The following is a 17,923-nucleotide window of genomic DNA, read 5'->3' as shown; positions in this document are numbered from 1 at the left end:
GCTCTGTAGACCTTTAACATGTCATGATTTTCTTCAGCCAAACTTTGTCAAAATTTATGTCAAACTTTATTTATTTAATTTATTAGAATTTCAACATCATGTTTTACACTTGGTTACATTCATGACAGGAACGGTAGTTACTGCTTACACAAGATTCATCAGTTCAAGTTTAATGCCAAACAGTCATGGACAACTTAGTATCTCCAATTCACCTCACTTGTACAAACACAGGGAGAACATGCAAACTCCACAGAAAGAACCTGGACCGTTCCACATGGCAATCGAACCCAGGACCTTCATGCTGTGAGGTAACAGTGCTGCCCACCGAGACACTTTGCTGCCTTTGTCAAACTTCAGCTCATAATTCACTTATTATTATTACTGCCAAGTCCAAACCTTAATTTACAGCATTTCCGGTTCCACTTTGCATTAAATGGAGCTCATTGTGTCTTAGAATTAGCCAAAGTAGTGCCAAAACTCACTCTATGTAAAATTGACATTACGTTCACATTTATGGAATTTAGTACACACTTTGTTTACTCCTAACTGCTGCAGTTCTGACCTCTGCTGTTGAGCAAGGGCATCTACACATACAGTAGATGGGGTATACAGGGGATCGGTGTGTGACTCTCCATACACAAGACAGATCTCTATATGAACCCACCCTGTGTAGGTAAAGAGAAGTGGACGCTTCTGTGCACATCAGAGGGTGTGTGTGATGGTTGTGGCTCTTCTAAGATCAGGGGTGGAGGATTGCATTAGTAGGGGCCGAAATATGAATCTAGCGATTTGGAGAAAATTGGGGGAAAATGTATGAATAGAATAGATAAGGTCACAAGGTAAGGTCTGGTTCCTCTCAAGGTTTATTCCTGTAATTTTAAGGTTTTTCTTTGCCACTGTCTCCCTCGGCTTGCTCAACGAGGGATTTTGGTCTGTCGGTCCTGGATTCTGTAAAAAGCACTATACAAATAAATTTGACTTGGCACAAAGAAGAAACATTTAAATACCTGTAAAAAGTGTAAATCACTGCTTTGCCCCAATTTGGATATATCCAATTCCTTTATTCATTTTGGCAACCCGTATTGCTTGCACCACACCTTTGTGGGCTGAAGCGGTTCACAGACTTGCACTCATACTGAAACACATGAAGTCTTTACTGATACCTACTGAGTGCTTTGCTATGCGCTCTGTATTTTTCCGCCTCTCATTAGAGCCTGAACTCAGCAGGAGACAAGGAGGTGAATCCCCAAAAACCTTCCCTCCTTCAGATACGACCAACTGTATCCGCCGAGGTTCTGACCAGGCCAGAGGGGCAGTCGAGAATTATAACTGGGTGTCCACATCCATAAATCATGCTTCTTGTAACCTCTTAAAATGGAGAGACTCCAAATGCTGATCATGCATTTAAAAAAAGATTTAAAAAATACAGACGCTGCTTTAGTTTCAATGTTTTTATTAAATACTTTCAGATGTTTCAGTAATAACAAAGCTATCATGAAGATCTACTAACATTCAAACAAACACTTGATATTTTTTAAACTTTTTAAAATTCTTAAATGGTTTTATTAATTATATGGTCATGCAAAAACCAGCATCCAATTAAAACTCAAGAGTACAGTCATATGTAGCCCCATGTGGTTATAATGCAATAAATTGAATAGAATCTGGGGAACATACCAAGCTACAGCTCTGCTAATCTTTTTTATTTATTTTTTTTTTTTTTTGGTAATACATCACTCTTATGTATTTTAATCATTTTGAGAATGCAGGTAACATACAATATAAGTAGATAGATAGATTTCTCCATTTTTAAGTAAACACAGACAGTGAGAAGTATCACCAGAATAGACATGCATATTTTCCCTCGTCTTTCCAACTGCATATATAGTTCGGTTCTTAAAGTGAACGGCCGGTCGGAGCGATTTCGGTTAGCGTGACGAAGCTGTCCCTCCTCTCGCAAGCTGAACACACAGTATTTAAAAACGTACTCCTGGACCTGTCTGGATTTTCGCTCTTTCTGTCCTCTTTGTGATTAGTTGTATGTATTATTGTCTGTCTGGATGTGCGACGAACAGGGCAACGGAGTCAAAACGGACGATAATGAGACCCGAAATCATCACGCCGCAACTGTACACGATGCACTGGGGCGTAAAAACGGGACACAGTGTGATGGGGTGGAGGGAGTCGCAGTGCCACGAAAGTAGCCTGCTGGACGATAAGCGGATGAGCGTAATAAACACGTAGATGATTTACGCTTTTCTCTGTTTATTTGAGCGATGTTCAGATAAGACGTTACTTTAGTAAAAGCTAAACAAAGCTGCATCGTGTCGAACAATGAGCCAAACCAGTCTAGAAACCTACAGAATAACAATATGGACGCTCGTGCTGGAGAAAACTCAGATTTGGGCGGAGAGGGTGTGCATTTATGGCACAGCCCTGTTCTCCAGCCCTCGCACGGCGTTCGTATTTACAGTTAAAAAAATATTCGGTTCAGAAAAACACGGACACTAAGAACACCGAAGTCAGAACATCACGACACAAACTGCCACGGAGCGACCGACGAACCGACTCGAGCCTCGAGCGTGACTGGGACACGCCCTGCCCTCCGACCCCATGCGGCATTTCCTCTGTTTAAACATGCTCGAGCGCCACTCGCGGCGGGTCCGGAGACGGCACGCGAAGTGTAAGAAACGGACGCTACAACACGAGTAGGACAAACACAGGCAAGTGTGCATACACACATACGTGACCGGACAGTGTAACCGTTATGGGCTGGTGTCAGGGTCTTAATTTCGGCCCTTCGGAAGGAGGGGGGGGGGGGGGGGGGGGGGGGATTTTCTGACCCCGAAGCTGCAGAAGTCCGCACGGCGTGAACAGAGAAGCGTCGGCGTAGTGTCTCAGGCTTATGTGCAAAACAGTACAGGCCATTTCTATTCAATTCAAACATGCTTCGTAATAGAAAATATAGACACGCACACAGCCAGAGCTCAAGGGATGGAGGGGAAGAGGGGGCAGACAGCCTAGTGAACATGAGTAGTGTTATGCCCCCCCTAGTGGCCAGAAGGAAAGAGTGCACACGCTAGTGAAGTCGGACGGGCATTCTGCAACTTCAGGTTCCAAGGACGAGATCTCGAATAGACAAGCAGGTAAAGAAAAATACCCGACGTACAGAAGTTCAGGCAGACAGACGTGTGTTTGTGTGTCATCATACCGGCTTCTAAAAGCACAAAAAACGAGTGTCGAGGCAAAGAGGCACACATACACACACTCTGCGTGTGACTTGCTCTTCTACCTCATAAATATTCATGTTCACAATACATTAATTCATGCCCTGCTAAAATTTTTTGCTTTTTTTGTTCCAGAAAACAAGGACCGAATCCAGCATCATTCAGGAGATTAAAAACAAAGAGTCTCACAAAACACAACAAAATACTAAAAAGCTTTCTAGAATTTTCCCTTCGTTAAACCCATAGTACTGTTAAAACAACCTCATTTTAAAATCTAACCTCTACACTTTGGTGATATATATATATTTATATTACGTAACCATTTAGTTTACCATCCACACTATTTGTTGCATCCAAAATGAAAGAAAAAAAGAAAGAAAAAAACCCCACAGCTCTACACATGAACAAAAACACCACTGGCCACTAAAACTGTGGACTCTCCTTTAAAAGAATAAATTCACATTTCTGATTTTAAACCGCCATCGCATTTCAGCCCTGTTAACAGTGTACGGATCGACAATCTCAATATTTTACAAAATATTAATACTTAGAACACTCTTGCTAAACGACGGACAAAAGAGATGGGCTGATGGGTAAAAGGACGAGACAGCGCCCCCCGTGGGCATCAGAAGCATGCAGCATTCAGAGGGCGGGGCCGCCGCCGTCGCCGGCCTCCACGTCTAGCTACTGTTGGACTGAAGTGGTGCTGGCCTCAGCTGGCTATTAAATTTTGTCATTTTTTCTTTTTTTTACTTTGTATTTTTTCCCCCTCATGTTTTCTCTTCCGGCCGAGCTCCTGGCACCAATCCGACCACTGAGAAGACATGCTCCAATCATCCAGGCAAGCTGAAAAACACATACTACTCCGGTTAGCCTACAGTCTCACTTACAATTCAATCCAAACAACAAACAAAACCAAATTTTATTTGAATTTCCTAACTGGAATGAACAAACAAGTCTCTTCGGCTGCTTCCGGGAAGGACCGCATATTTGATTTGGCACAGTTTTTGGGCTGCCATTTGCGAGTAGTTTGTTTGTTTATTAGGATTTTAACGTCATGTTTTACACTTTGTGTTTGACATTAAACTTGTGAACTGATGAACCTGGTGTAATGAGTAACTACCTGTCCTGTCATGGTTGTAACCAGTCATGGACAATTTTGTATCTCCAATTCATCTCACTTGCATGTTTTTGGACTGTGGGAGGAAACCGGAGCACCCGGAGGAAACCCACGTAGTCACAGGGAGAACATGCAAACTCCACACAGAAAGGACCTGGACCACCCCACCTGGGGATCGAACCCAGGACCTTCTTGCTGTGAGGCGACAGTGCTACCCACTTAGTCACCGTGCCACTCCCGAATGAACAAACGAAAATGAAAAGTCCTTTCGACCCTGCCCATTTCATTTAGCACAGTTTTTGGGCCGTTCCACTGAACAGGTGCCATTTGCGTGTAGTAACCCAATTAAATTAAACTTTATCATTTTTTTTATCTTTGTTCAAACACTAAATCTAGTAGCACACTTAACTACTCAGAATGTGTTTTGATTAATCTCAGGCACCTTTGTTTATTTTTGTTAATTTTTAACATAGAATTAGTAAATACATGAAATATAGCAGCATGGAGAACATGCTAAAAGCACAAGAACACCGAGTCTAGTGATTTATCAAAAAAAAAATGTTTAATAAACAAATACAAACTAAGAAAATGTAAATAACAGGAATGAATGTCGAGATTAATCTTCTCACTCAGAGTTATAATAGTATCAAACATACAGGGGGGGAATAAAGGGAGAACTTACTAATGATCTTCCCGTGACCTTCAGTAGATACAGATCATGAACATTCTCTGTTCAAAATGTGACTTGTAGGACACACAGGCTCAATTAAAAATGCATTTTAAAGTTAATTTTCATACATATTTATACATGTAATGTCCTGGGGACGGAAATGACACCGATTCGGCAGAATGGTCCTTTAATGCTGGATGCCGTTGCTGTCACAACCCTGCGATTGATCCGGGTTTGGGACCAGCACTAAGGGTGCACTGTTGTACCCCCCCCCCCACCTTTTCCCCAATGGCCAGGTTCACTAAACTTCATGCACTTTCTGTATTTGTGCGCCCAATCTGGGATTTGAACCCTTGAAATTCAGGCATTAAATACCTTAAAATACGCTTGAATTAACAAATGAGTCCTTTCGGTTGCTTCCGGTAGGGACCGCGTGTTTGATTTGGCACAGTTTTTACGCCGGATGCCGTTCCTGTCACAACCCGACGATTTATACAGGCCTGGGACCAGCGCTAAGGGTGCACTGATGTATCCCCCCCCTTCACCCAATGGCCAGGTTCACTAATTGCTATGCACCTTCTGTATTTGTAAGCCCAATCTGGGATTCAAACCCTTGAAATTCAGGCATTAAGTACCATAAAATACCTTGGATACAATCTAATAAACTACTAATCCATGTACTGTTTGAGCAGGTTCCAGGTTTGCAGCTACCTGGTACTACATAGTGATATCAGCTATCAGTAAATTAACTGGGTATTATAGTTTCATTTAAATACAGCGAAAAAATATCAAAAACAACTAAATAAAAATACAATATGAGCAGTAAATATTACGTCTCGGTGAGGAAAAATCCATGATCACGATTAAGTGACGTTTCTTTAGCACAGTAAATGATTTAAGATGATTGTAATTAGCGAGCGTGAGTGTTTGACGGTACCGGTGTCCGGCTTGTTTCATTGTAAGGGGGCAGCAGGCGCTCCTGAGCAGTGAAAGTGCACGTTCAGCCACTTGGAATCGCGGCGGTGCCACACGCGTGTCTCCTCCGACTGGCAGCTACGCGGGTGGCCCTGGCTGTCGATGTACTGCGTCAGGCGGATGTAAGCGATGCAGGCCGCCTCCTCTCCGATCAGGTGCACGTGAGGATTTAGGATGGTCGTGTGCACCGGCTTGCTGTTCTTACTCAACACTGTGAGAGGAATTGTGAGATATTACGGTCAGTTTTTCAGAAACGTCTCATAGAAAAATGTACTTTTCACTAGATCTATTCTTTATGAGTCAAGAAATGAACATTTTGAGTAGACTCTTTAGTAAAAGGTTTGTGGTTTAGGACAGCCTTCTGTCAGTGCTCATTCACGCTCTGGTGCTTTAACCGTTCAACTCACAGATTATTGGCTAAATAATTACAGTCATTAAAATAAAACAATGTAAGAGAGAAGGTGTGGCGACTCACAGTTCTCGAAGTAGAACTTATGAAAGTCCATTCCTTCCACAAGGTTCCCAAGTGCCTCGGGTTCGAAGGAGGTCAGACCAGGGTCGCAGATTTTCCTGTAAATATTCCAATAGTACCCAAGAATTAATGACAGGTCTGCAGTCTAGCAGTTTATTAATAAACTTGCAGTTATTTAGCATAACCAGAAATAAAGCCATAAATATCAGGTCTCAGTTAAAGGTAGTTGTAGGTGAAATTGGGAAATAGATTTTAATATTTTCAAAAGCCTGAATATTTAACCATCTATTGTTTTATGTACATATTGCTGATAAACATCTTTATGTCATATATACAACAGAATGCTTTGTTACGCATATCCCAGCTTGTTTGAAGCTGGGGTCAGAGCGCAGGGTCAGCCATAGTACGGGACCCATGAAGCCGAAAGGGTTAAGCCTTGCTCAAGGGCCCAACAATTTATTTATTTATTTATTTTATTATGAGTTTAACATCATGTCTTACACACTTTGGTTACATTTATGACAGGAACGGTAGTTACTGGTTACACAAGATTCATCAGTTCACAAGTTTTATATCAAACACAGTCATGGACAATTTTGTATCTCCAATTTACCTCACTTGCACGTCTTTTGGACTGTGGGAGGAAACCGGAGCTCCCAGAGGAAACCCACACAGACACGGGGAGAACATGCAAACTCCGCACAGAAAAGACCCGGACCACTCCACCTGGGAATCGAACCCAGGACCGTCTTGCTGTGAGGCGACAGTGCTACCCACCGAGCCATCGTGCCGCCCAATGGCCATCCACAACCTTCCATTTGATAGCCTAAAGTTCTACCTACTAGGCTACCACTGTCCTGCAAATGTGAATATAAAAAACTTAAAAGCTTATAGTCTATGTTTGTTTGTTTGTTGTTTAACGCCATGTTTACACATTGGTCATTCTCATGGCAAGATAGGTACCTAGATTTTGTTCAGGTTATTTATTCATGTTCTTTGTCTAGTGTCCTTTCTGTGTTTAGTTCTAGATGTGTATTATCAGTCTCTGTTTTGGTTTTGTAAAAAATGTCAACCATTGTATTTGGTATTGCAAGTCTTTGACGTTCTATGTTACATTTTGTGCACTGTTAATAAATGTGCAATGGTTATTTGTGTATTACTCTACCTTCTTATAGTCTATGTATTAAGTTGGAACGCTGATAAATAGAAAATGCAAAGACAGCATGATGTTCAAATTAAATGATTGGAGATGTCCAAATGTCTGTCACATTAATAAATCCACTTGATATTTCCACTCAAGCATAACCAGCAGTGCTCAGCAACAAACCTATTTTTAAAAAGTCATTATCGGCAATAACAGCTTCAAAATGACTAGAACAATAATAATAAAAATGCTTTTTACATTATTGTGGTTTAATTTTGGTGCACTTCTCTTGGCAAACCCTCTTCAATGTCCCATTGTTACTCGAGTCTCTCAGACGGCCCTGCGATATTAAATTCTTTCATAATTTCTAAATGGGTTCTAATCAGGAGTTTGTAAATGCCGTTCAAGCAATTTCCTTCAGCTATTTTGAAACTAGTCTTGACCTCTTTCTGACTCGTTCTAGTTTAATTTGATCGTTCGTCTGATTTGGCCGATTGCTCATGTGCACATTTTAGACGCTGATTTGTGCTTCTTTTGTGCACGGGCTGCAGAAACAAAAATACTTGTGATGGGTAAAGTTTTTGAATGTTTAAGGTGTTCGCTTTGGTTCTGTGGTTGTAAATATTACATATTTTTTACCCTGAGAACTTTAGGAAGCTTATTCTTTACTATGATTGCATGAAATCTTTCCACGAATGGCAAAATCTTTCATTATTAAATCAGGTGCAATATGCAACAACAATCTTTTACATTTTCTTTGCATTTGCAGTGATAATACTAACATGTATGTATATCATATATTCACACAAAAATATATGTTAAACATACATTGTTTTTTCCATTTTGTCCCCTTTTCTCCCGATTTTTAGCACGGCCAATTTTTTACTCAATTGCATTATGCTTCCTCTCTACTGGTGCCGACCCCTGCCCCGATTGAGGAGAGCAAACTGACACACGCCCCCTCCAACACGTGTGCAGTAGCAAGCTAAAAAAAAAAAAAAAAAAACAGCAACAAACAAAATCTAGTTCATGCAATTATTTAAAATTTCATCTACTATAAACAACATTAAACATAGATGTGAAAATATAGTTCCTAAGAGTGTACGTACGTGTAGGCCTCAAAGTCTCCGTTGTTAATGGCTTCAATCAGCTGCTCGGTGATCTTGATGATCTCCTGCTTGCGAGCTAAAGTCCAGAAAATGGAGGGGAAAAAAATTTAAAAAGTGAATAAATCACAAATATTTTCTAATTTAGTTTATAAACACAGCATGCCTAGAACTACCACCCCATGCACTCCCCAGACTGTCTACTGTAACCTCTGTTAACTATACAGAATCAGTCTGAACCACGTACAACATAAAACAACAAAACTCATAAGTAATAATCTTTAAGAAGTTCCAGAACCTTCTACCAAATCTCCTACTTCAAAACCTGGCTGCTTATTTTTATTCTGATCACGGCTGCAGTGGATCCAGGGCCTATTTTCATGAACACTACACATAAGGTGGGAGTACAGAGGGGAAAAGTTGCACACAAACTGACCAGGTACGTTTTCTTGGACTGATTCATTGTGTCGTCCATAAGCAATCAGATCTGTTACATATATCACAATAACTTTGTGTACATTTAAAGGAGGTGATAGGCAATACCAGTAGTGCTAGTTTAAATATAACACATGTCAAAAAACTAGAGGTAATGAGAAAGCACTGAGAATTATGTATAAGCATAATGAAATATAACAACTGATGCAACCTCATTTTAATATTTCTCCTTTATAAAGCCTATAATGTGACTCACTATCATATACTTTATACTTCTATACTACACTTATACTGCTAGGAGCTGCTGCCTGATGTTCTGTCGCCGTACAGACAGCGTATTATTATGATTGTTATTAGTATTGGTCACCTTCCGTCTGTCATTCTCCAAATAGGATCAACCAATGGATCGCTGAGCTTCAGCAGCAGCATCTGAACCACCAACCAATCATCACGGTTGATCCAGGAGCGGAGGGGGGAGTTAAAACTCGCAGCAAACTGCAACCTGTCGTTCATTCAGCGGCTACCTGTTGTTAGCTATTGTGCCGTGTTGATTTAGTGTTTAGTTGCTGGGTGATCTGTGTTTTTGTGTGCGTGTTTGTGGTCGTTTCTGTTTCTGTTATTTGTTGTAAATAGTGCAGTACACCTTTGTTTTCTTCTCCGTTGCCACCTGTATATACTTTTTTATCACTTGTGACCACAAAAACTGTTCAATGACAGCTTTTGAGAGACTCTGTTTTATCTCTTTGCCCCGTTTGTTTCACCTCCTAACACATTCAGTAACGCTGGTAACCAAAGTTATTTATTCATTAGGATTTAAACGTCATGTCTTTAGTTATATTCATGACAGGAACGGTAGTTACTCATTACACAAGATTCATCAGTTCACAAGTTTAATGTCAAACACAGTCATGGACAATTTTGTATCTCCAGTTCATCTCACTTGCACGTCTTTGGACTGGGAGGAAACCAGAGCTCCTGGAGGAAACCCACACAGACACGGGGAGAACATGCAAACTCCACACAGAAAGGACCAGGACCGCCCCACCTGGGGATCGAACCAAAGACCTTCCCTGTGCTACCCACTGAACCACTGTGCCGTCCTGGAAACCAGAGAGATCTGGTTCTCCTCACTTCACCTTTAATTGTTACGGCCGTTCCCCTAGACTGGGTCATATCACCGTATCTGCCTTTGAGGCCTGAGAGTAATACGCTGCACCTTCACAGTATGACAGTGACACAAATCCACAGTCACGGCAAACCATGACTGTGACAACAGAACCAGACAGTCTACAAACTCTCACCAGGGTAAATATGAAGGATGGTACACAACAAAAACACAACCACAGAAGATAATCAAATCACTCTTCACTGAAAACCACAACACAGCACAGACAGACGTCTGAAATACGGAGAGTAGTCTGTGTAGTTAAGTATCTGACAAGATCTGTCTTATCCTGATCAGTGTCAAAGTGGATAAAACAGCAGCCAGGGAAAAGCCTGGACTTGTTATCAATCCATTTCATGACACCACACGCTTTCGCTACATCTATTTCTTACACCTAGGGGCAATAATGTGAGAGCAACTATGTACATGGGAGGTGACCAACCTTTATTGCACATTAAAAAACATTTTTTCTTATTATAATTAGACATTTTTATACAGAGTTTACACTTGACACTTTAAGCACAAGTGGGGGAAACAACAGACTGCACATAAAACAAATATCAAATGTGGCTGGGTGGGACTGAAAACATTATTTATATGTAAACAGTTGCTTAAAAATAAACTAGTTTTTAAGGTGTCTGAACAAACCCAATCCTTTACTGCTTATGGGGCAATACTGAGGACACAGGGAGTCTATGGAGATGATTTCAACCCCGGTGCATTTACAGCATACACCACTTACACAGAACAGGTTCAAAAGTTCATAATTATTTCTATTTTTATTTGTACAATTAAAAATTAAACAAACAATAAAAAATAATAATTAAAAACTACTATTACTAATTTATAAAAATGTAAAACTGGTCCCAGCTGCCTTCCTCTCACCATGCTAAAAAGTACAATCCTGATTTGGTTCAATTCCCCTCTCCGTTCCCTCCATGCATCCTTACACCCTGTCCCTCCTAATCTAAAGTCCCTCTCAGACTGCAAACCTCTACCCAAAACAGTAGAAAAATACATGCAGAGTACGTGAAGGGTCGATAGTGTACCTTTCCTACCTTTCATGTCCTCCTCTTCTGTAGTGTTACAGCTCTCCATGGACCCCTGAGATGTGACACAATACAAAGGAAAAAAAACAAAACCAAAAACAAAGAACAGACAGAGAAACGGTGAGGTCAGAGAGAGCAGCCTGGCACAGAATGATTTTCATTACATTTGGCAGACACGTCCCCCACACAACCACACCCACACACGGTCTCAAACACACTTCCTCGGAGGAACACGCCAAGCCCTGCACACACCAGCCATGTCCAGAGAGGAGGCAAGCTCAACAAGCCAAGCAGTTAGTTCAGAAGGGATGAACAGTCAGAACTAGTGCACTGGATCTAAGATTATGTGGGGAAAATGGTTTAGGCGGGAGGTTTCAGGGGGTAGAGAAAGTAAACCAGTACACCAGTGCCAGGGTTGGGATGTTTGAATAGCAATTCAGCCAACAAAGCTAAATAAAAAAACCTGCCAGTTTACATTTCAAATCTGAACCAACCGCATTGCTCTGATTCCAGCGAATCGGGCTGATTTGCAATTCAAACCAAGCTCCGGCAGCTCGGTCTCTGGGAGCGACCGCGGTGTCGTATTAGTAGTGTTAGTGGTGAGGTGGAGCGCACAGCGGAGCTGACTGCCGAAGCCGCTTACCTTGACGCCGTCGGGCGGGTTGTGCACGACAGTAGTCTGTGGTTCCTGAGGACGGTAGGAGACAGTTTACCATGCAGAGCGAGGGGCAGTGGGGTCCGGACAGGACCCCGGAGTCTAAAACTAAAGCCGTTAAACTAGACGGCTGCTAGTGAGGCCAAGCGCACAGGCTAGAGCACACAGATTAGGGAGCGGAAGAGAAACTGGATGCTGTCGAGAGCTCCACGTGAGAGCTGTTAGGACAGACGGACGGTACGCTTTCGGCTGACAGAGATTTAAACGAGTACAGAAGCAGAGATAAGAGCAAAGAACGGAGACGTACAGTCGTGTCAACCCATTCACCAGCCGTATCGACAAAACACACTGACATTAAGCACTGTACAGGCTGATAGCACTCACGGTCATCCATCCAGACACTGACACACTCCACACATTCCTCCAAAACACACACACACTATACACACACACACAAACACCCCAATACACAACAAAGTGGTTAGCTGAAGATGCAGTCCCTATATAGATTAAGCCTCTTATTTTAGTGGCTTGTAATCTCTGTCCCATTTTACCATCATTTCCAGATTGATCTTTTCACAAGTAAATAATAAATCATTTCTTACCATCAGAGTGTTTGGGAGACAAAATCAGCGACAGTCGAACCACTGTTAAGTGTGGGATTTTTCATTATACATCCAAATATAGTTGTATCTAATACCTAAATGCAATGCAACCACCTTAAGCAATACACCTACACTGGCCGAGGAGTTCCACAGACTAGCACTTTCTATGCTCTCTGTATTTCTCAGCTGCCAGGCTTTAGCTCTGTATCCTTTTGGGCAAAGTGGCATTCTAGCTCAAATTAAAAAGCTAAATAATAACGATACACACATGCAGCCAATTTTAATTGAGTGGAATGGTGGATTTTTGGCCAATCATCCTAAATCAAGCTACTCAAAGTGTATGGACACTGCAGCAACAGTGACACCTTGTAACATTTATTTGGTTTGTTTTCATAAAATAAATCTCATGTGTGGGTTAAATCAAGATATTTTAATAGTTTAGGATATTAACACATCATTAAGTTCTTCATGCCTTACAGTGGGGTTTACTGTGTACGTCTGTAAACAACATACAATACTCTTATGGACAAATATCATAAAAGATCATGATAAATTTCGCTTTTAGCTCCTTTTTCCTGTCTATAGTTAATGATATCTGGTATTTAGTTATTTATTCATTCATTATCTGGTTTACCACTGATTCATCTTGGTCAGGGTCACAGTGGGTCTGTTTTTTTTGGAAACATTCCAGACAGGTCGCCAGTCCACCTAGGGCAATTTTTAGTAGCTCCAATTGGCCTGACTGCACGTCTTTGGAGTCCTTGAAGGAAATCCCAGTGGACATGCGGAGAACATGCAAAATCCACACAGAAAGGACCCTGGCTGCCCAGTCGAGGAATCAAACCCAGGGTCTTCTTACAGTAAAGCAACAGCACTACCTACTTATTCTCAGTCTGCTTTAGCTTTTTTCAATATAGAGACTTTTAGAATCCCTGCACTCGACAAGTCATCATGGTAAGTCTCCAAGGCCCTAACATCACAGGTTTTTGGGGCCAAACCAGCAGCATTTTGGTGCTATAACAAGTACCACTTCTTTTACAGTGGAAATACATGAAAACCTTGTTTTTAAACTTATCTACCAGTTTAGTTGTTGCTAATTCACCCTACCAAGTTTTTCCTGTAAGGGCTATAATGAGTTCCTCTTAGAAAAAAGGGAATACCAATTCTTTCACACAGCAAGCAGGGCTATTTTGCTTTTTAGGACTCCCATCTAACAGCTATGGTATCTCGTAACCCATCATCTCACTTGACAAATTTTTTTTTGCATAGCTCTGGTGAAACCCAGAATTATTAGATGCTCTTTTCTTTTTATTTAGTTTGTCTATTTGCAGTGTAGCATAACCATGAATTTATCTGCTCAGGAGAGAATGAAGCAGTTCAACAGCCCGGGAATAACTGAAGTAAGAAATAGGGACTGCATCTTCTTTACAAACTCAGCACCAGGTATTTCTACTTCCTGCTATAAGGTCGATCCCGTTTTACCCATACATGCAGAGAATACAAGGCAGAGAAATGCCAGCCTTACGCACTATAATCAAATAAACATGGTGAAAATGTGTCTTTCTAAAGGAATTGGATGCTGTCAGATTAAGCGTACGGGTAAAACAGGACTCATGGAAGAGAATTACAAGCAACACTTTTATCTTAATAAAGTCATTAAATTCATTAGAACATCACATCTTGAAACATTGGGCATCATTGATGGATGGTGGTCAGTGAAAGAAAGTCAAAATAAACTGGAGCAGACACATGGATGAAAGACATCACACAAAATGTGTGGACTGATAAATAAACAACATGAATAAAGTCACGATGAAGAAACAAGGATAGATGAGGTACCATTGGCGCCGTGGATGATATGCTGCTGTCTTTGGTGCTGCTGCTTACTACACTGTTTTTATTGTTGTTTGTCTGTGGCTGGGGTAAAAAATAAAAAGAACAGAAACACAATGCAAAGTGACTTTTGGTCAGTAAATTTCCAAACCAAATGAGCCCAGGTTTCATGTCACAGTCTGCCGGGGCGCCTCTGTACCGGGCGCCTCTGTCTCCGAGTCGAGCAGCACCTCTGTGAGGCTCTCTGCTATTATACGATGTAAAGAGGGCTTTCTTAGTGACATTGTTTTAAAAAAGGGCTTTGACTAACAATCTATAAGTTCAAAAAACTACATTTTAAAGACTAGAAGTACTGTATGATGTCCTGACTAGCGGCCAAACAGTGTTTTGTGTGCTAGACTGATCTACAATAGCACAGATATTCAGAACAGAAATAAAAGATTAGCAATCCATCCTAAATCTCAGAGAGAAATTTCAGTAAATAAAAACGATCACGCCCCTGCAGGAAAATAAACGGGTACCTGCGGAGACAAAAATAGCTGCACATCAATTACATCTACTAAAGCACAAAACTGTAATTACTACCTGACTTAATGGAAGACAGCGTCAAGCCTGTATGAAGCAACACTACAGGTCCTTGACCGTCCACCGGTGCATGCAGTGAAAAACCTAAGAGCCTGAGAAGGGTCTACTTAAAAGGTCTGATAGAAACGCTTGTAAATTACTGGACTGATGAGACCTGAGGCTGGGCGTTAAATAAAATTTATTTTAATGCAAATAAAGAGCAAAATTAATCTATTTTATTGTATTTACATGAAACTACATTTGTAATATGTGTCCATTACTGGTTTAAGTTCTACTTAGGACTCTATTTCTAATTTTAAAAGAAAATCAAAGATGTAAGAAATGCAACCAGAGGAATATATATTGCATGTATATATGTTAACAAATATACGAGGGATCTTCAAAAAGTTTCAGCACTTTTATATTTCGGTTGGAAGCGGTGAGGGTGGGAGGAGGAGTAATCGGTCGTGACTGAGAGACTGAGAGGCGCTTTATAGTACGGATTTAGCGGCATCTGATTTCCACCTTTTTGGACGCTCAAAGAAGCTTTAAGGGGAAGAAGATTTTCACGTGATGATGATCAACCAAAAAAAATTTGCTGACGGCATTAAAACGTTGGTATGACACTGGAATAATGCATTGGAAAGTGATGATGTAGAAAAGTGATGATATTTGTTTTAGCAATTCTTAATAAACAGAGTTAAAATATTACCCTACAAAAACACACCCTACAAAACTTTAATTAATATAAGAAAGAAAAATAATAGCTTTACTATGAATTACTTTTTTGGCGGGGCATTCCCAGCATTTGTAATAATACAGTACTTTTTTTTCAGCTTTTTTTTCTGTTTTATCAGCTGTCGAATCCCCTGAAAGTGTTTATAGTTCTATATTTCATGTTTTAGGACTGTGTACTTAAAACTTTACTTTATAAGCAGAAGTTAGCCAAATCCAATTAACCAACAAAGACAGAAGGACAAGTGTGATGAGGAGTGTCTCCAACAACCAGAAGGAAAGAGCATGTACTCTTATTTTACCTGTCAGTGCCTATAAACTGTTGTTAAAAATTTTTTTGAGTGTGTGACTAATGCATTGCTGGTCAGATAGCAATATCTGTATATAGTGTAAAGTTTGGGGTGTAAATAGTAAACAAAAATCACTAAGCAGTAGTCTTTCTGCAGTTTTGGAAATGCTGACCCAAAACATAAGGCCGAGAGGCACCACTTACAGCATGAAATGGTAAAAGGTCCACTAAGTAACAAAGCAAAATAAATGTAATGAGCCTGGACCAAAACCAGCTCTTCTGGACCATAAAGATGACCGCTTAGCTTATCTTACACTTCCAGAATGAACTACCTTAGTGGACCCTTAGTGCACAGAAACATGCACGACTGTCCAGATGTCATAAACCAAAATAAATGGCTGAGATGTTTAAACAGAAACGAGCCAACGGATGTCCGATGGGAGGAAAGTCACACTAGCATCTAAACCAGTTCATACTAAACAAATAAATGAGGGGAGACATAGAACAGATCTCACCATCAAACAAACACTGGAGCTCGACTTCCTTTTCTGAACAGTGTGAAACAAAAGTACAAACAAGATGCATAGAAGCACAGGAAGAATAAAGCCAATAAAATTAGAAATAAATATATACAAAAAATTCTGCTGCTCATTGAAAGATGTTAAAGAAAAATCAGGAGGGCTGGGGTTAAATCCAAAAAAGATATTTAATAAAATAATATAAGGTTTAATTTTAAACAAAAAAATAATATATGCACGTGTGATAAACAGTCACCTTAGAATTATTGGCAAAATATATAAATAAACATTAAAAATGTGCTTAATTAGCTTCATCGACCTGAAATAATTAGGCAATTAACCTTTATTTAATGTAAATTTATTCTTAAAGAATGAAAAATCCATTATATTTTAACAACCATGTAACTAATGAGTTTACCACACACTAATGAAGCTCTGACCGGACATGACATGGGTTCTAAGCTCAGATGGAAGTTTTTGGACAGACCACTAATGTCAGGGTGGCATAAGAAGCCGGACTGAGATACAGAATATAACCTAAGCCTTACTGTTAAATATAGAGGTCAACCTTTAATATACCCTTCCCCCAAATCTCTGAGACCTTTGTTCAGATACCCGGCATCATGAAGTCCATAAAGTATTAAGCAATGTGGCTGCATCTTCCGAAGAGCTAAAACTGTGTCACAATTAAATATGTCGACAGGGCAACGATCCAAAACATCCAGATCACCTAAGCTCTCGAATCTAACCCAGTAAAACGTGGAGTAAACTGAGGGGTCAACAAGGGCACCCAAGTACCTAAGAGCTCTGTGTTGTCCAATCAAATCGAGCATTATCAGAGAAGGCGGTTATTCTATGCTGTTATTTTAAGTGTAATGTTGTTTTAGTCATAATTTCTAACATTGTGACCCATCGTTACTGAGTGTGCCAGTAATTCTTGAGCTAAATTTATATAAACACAATCCAGTGGATATAATGAGCATTTATAGTTTATTTTGTTTTGTGTTGATAGCTGAAGATTTAATCTTAAAAGTACGTTTTGTTTGGCTGTGGCTGTTCACTGCATGCACTGAGACGAGCACAAGGAAAGAGTAGAGCTTCATTTACATCAACAGACTCACACCGGAACTCCTTTTAAACACCAAATAAGCAGATAATAAAATACATGCACATATAAAGGAAACATATGTGTAAAAACTACAAGATAGATACAAATAAACTTCAACTGGTTAACAACATAAGCAACGTTAAAAGCCCTTTGTGTTTTATTTTATACCTGGAATAATTTAGAATGTATATAATATAAACTCAATTACTGTCTATTATTAAGTAAAATAATGAATAAAACACAAAATCGAACA

The 17,923-nt window shown here is 40.2% G+C and overlaps 2 protein-coding genes across 10 annotated transcripts in view; both read right to left on the bottom strand.

Moving 5' to 3' along the window:
* Nucleotides 1-17,923, bottom strand: part of myoz1a (myozenin 1a) — a 294,151-nt gene that overhangs the window by 31,919 nt on the left and 244,309 nt on the right. The window lies entirely within an intron of this gene.
* Nucleotides 1,437-17,923, bottom strand: part of camk2g2 (calcium/calmodulin-dependent protein kinase (CaM kinase) II gamma 2) — a 67,461-nt gene continuing 50,974 nt past the window's right edge. For 3 of the 9 annotated variants that reach the window (XM_062995532.1, XM_062995536.1, XM_062995539.1), the window contains 7 exons: nt 14,463-14,540; nt 12,007-12,051; nt 11,364-11,418; nt 8,718-8,793; nt 6,468-6,562; nt 5,955-6,203; nt 1,437-4,073 (listed from right to left, as the gene is read on the bottom strand). In XM_062995532.1, coding sequence (XP_062851602.1) covers nt 5,971-6,203; nt 6,468-6,562; nt 8,718-8,793; nt 11,364-11,418; nt 12,007-12,051; nt 14,463-14,540 — 582 coding nt within the window. In that variant the 3' untranslated portion in view covers nt 1,437-4,073; nt 5,955-5,970. The remainder of the gene's footprint in view (nt 4,074-5,954; nt 6,204-6,467; nt 6,563-8,717; nt 8,794-11,363; nt 11,419-12,006; nt 12,052-14,462; nt 14,541-17,923) is intronic. The other 6 variants (XM_062995533.1, XM_062995537.1, XM_062995540.1 and 3 more) reach the window with 3 other exon arrangements.

Source organism: Trichomycterus rosablanca, chromosome 5 (assembly GCF_030014385.1).
Source record: "Trichomycterus rosablanca isolate fTriRos1 chromosome 5, fTriRos1.hap1, whole genome shotgun sequence".
In the NCBI taxonomy this organism is placed as follows: domain Eukaryota; kingdom Metazoa; phylum Chordata; class Actinopteri; order Siluriformes; family Trichomycteridae; genus Trichomycterus; species Trichomycterus rosablanca.
Note: the sequence above shows the minus strand (reverse complement) of the source record. Positions and strands in the feature narration are given on the sequence as shown.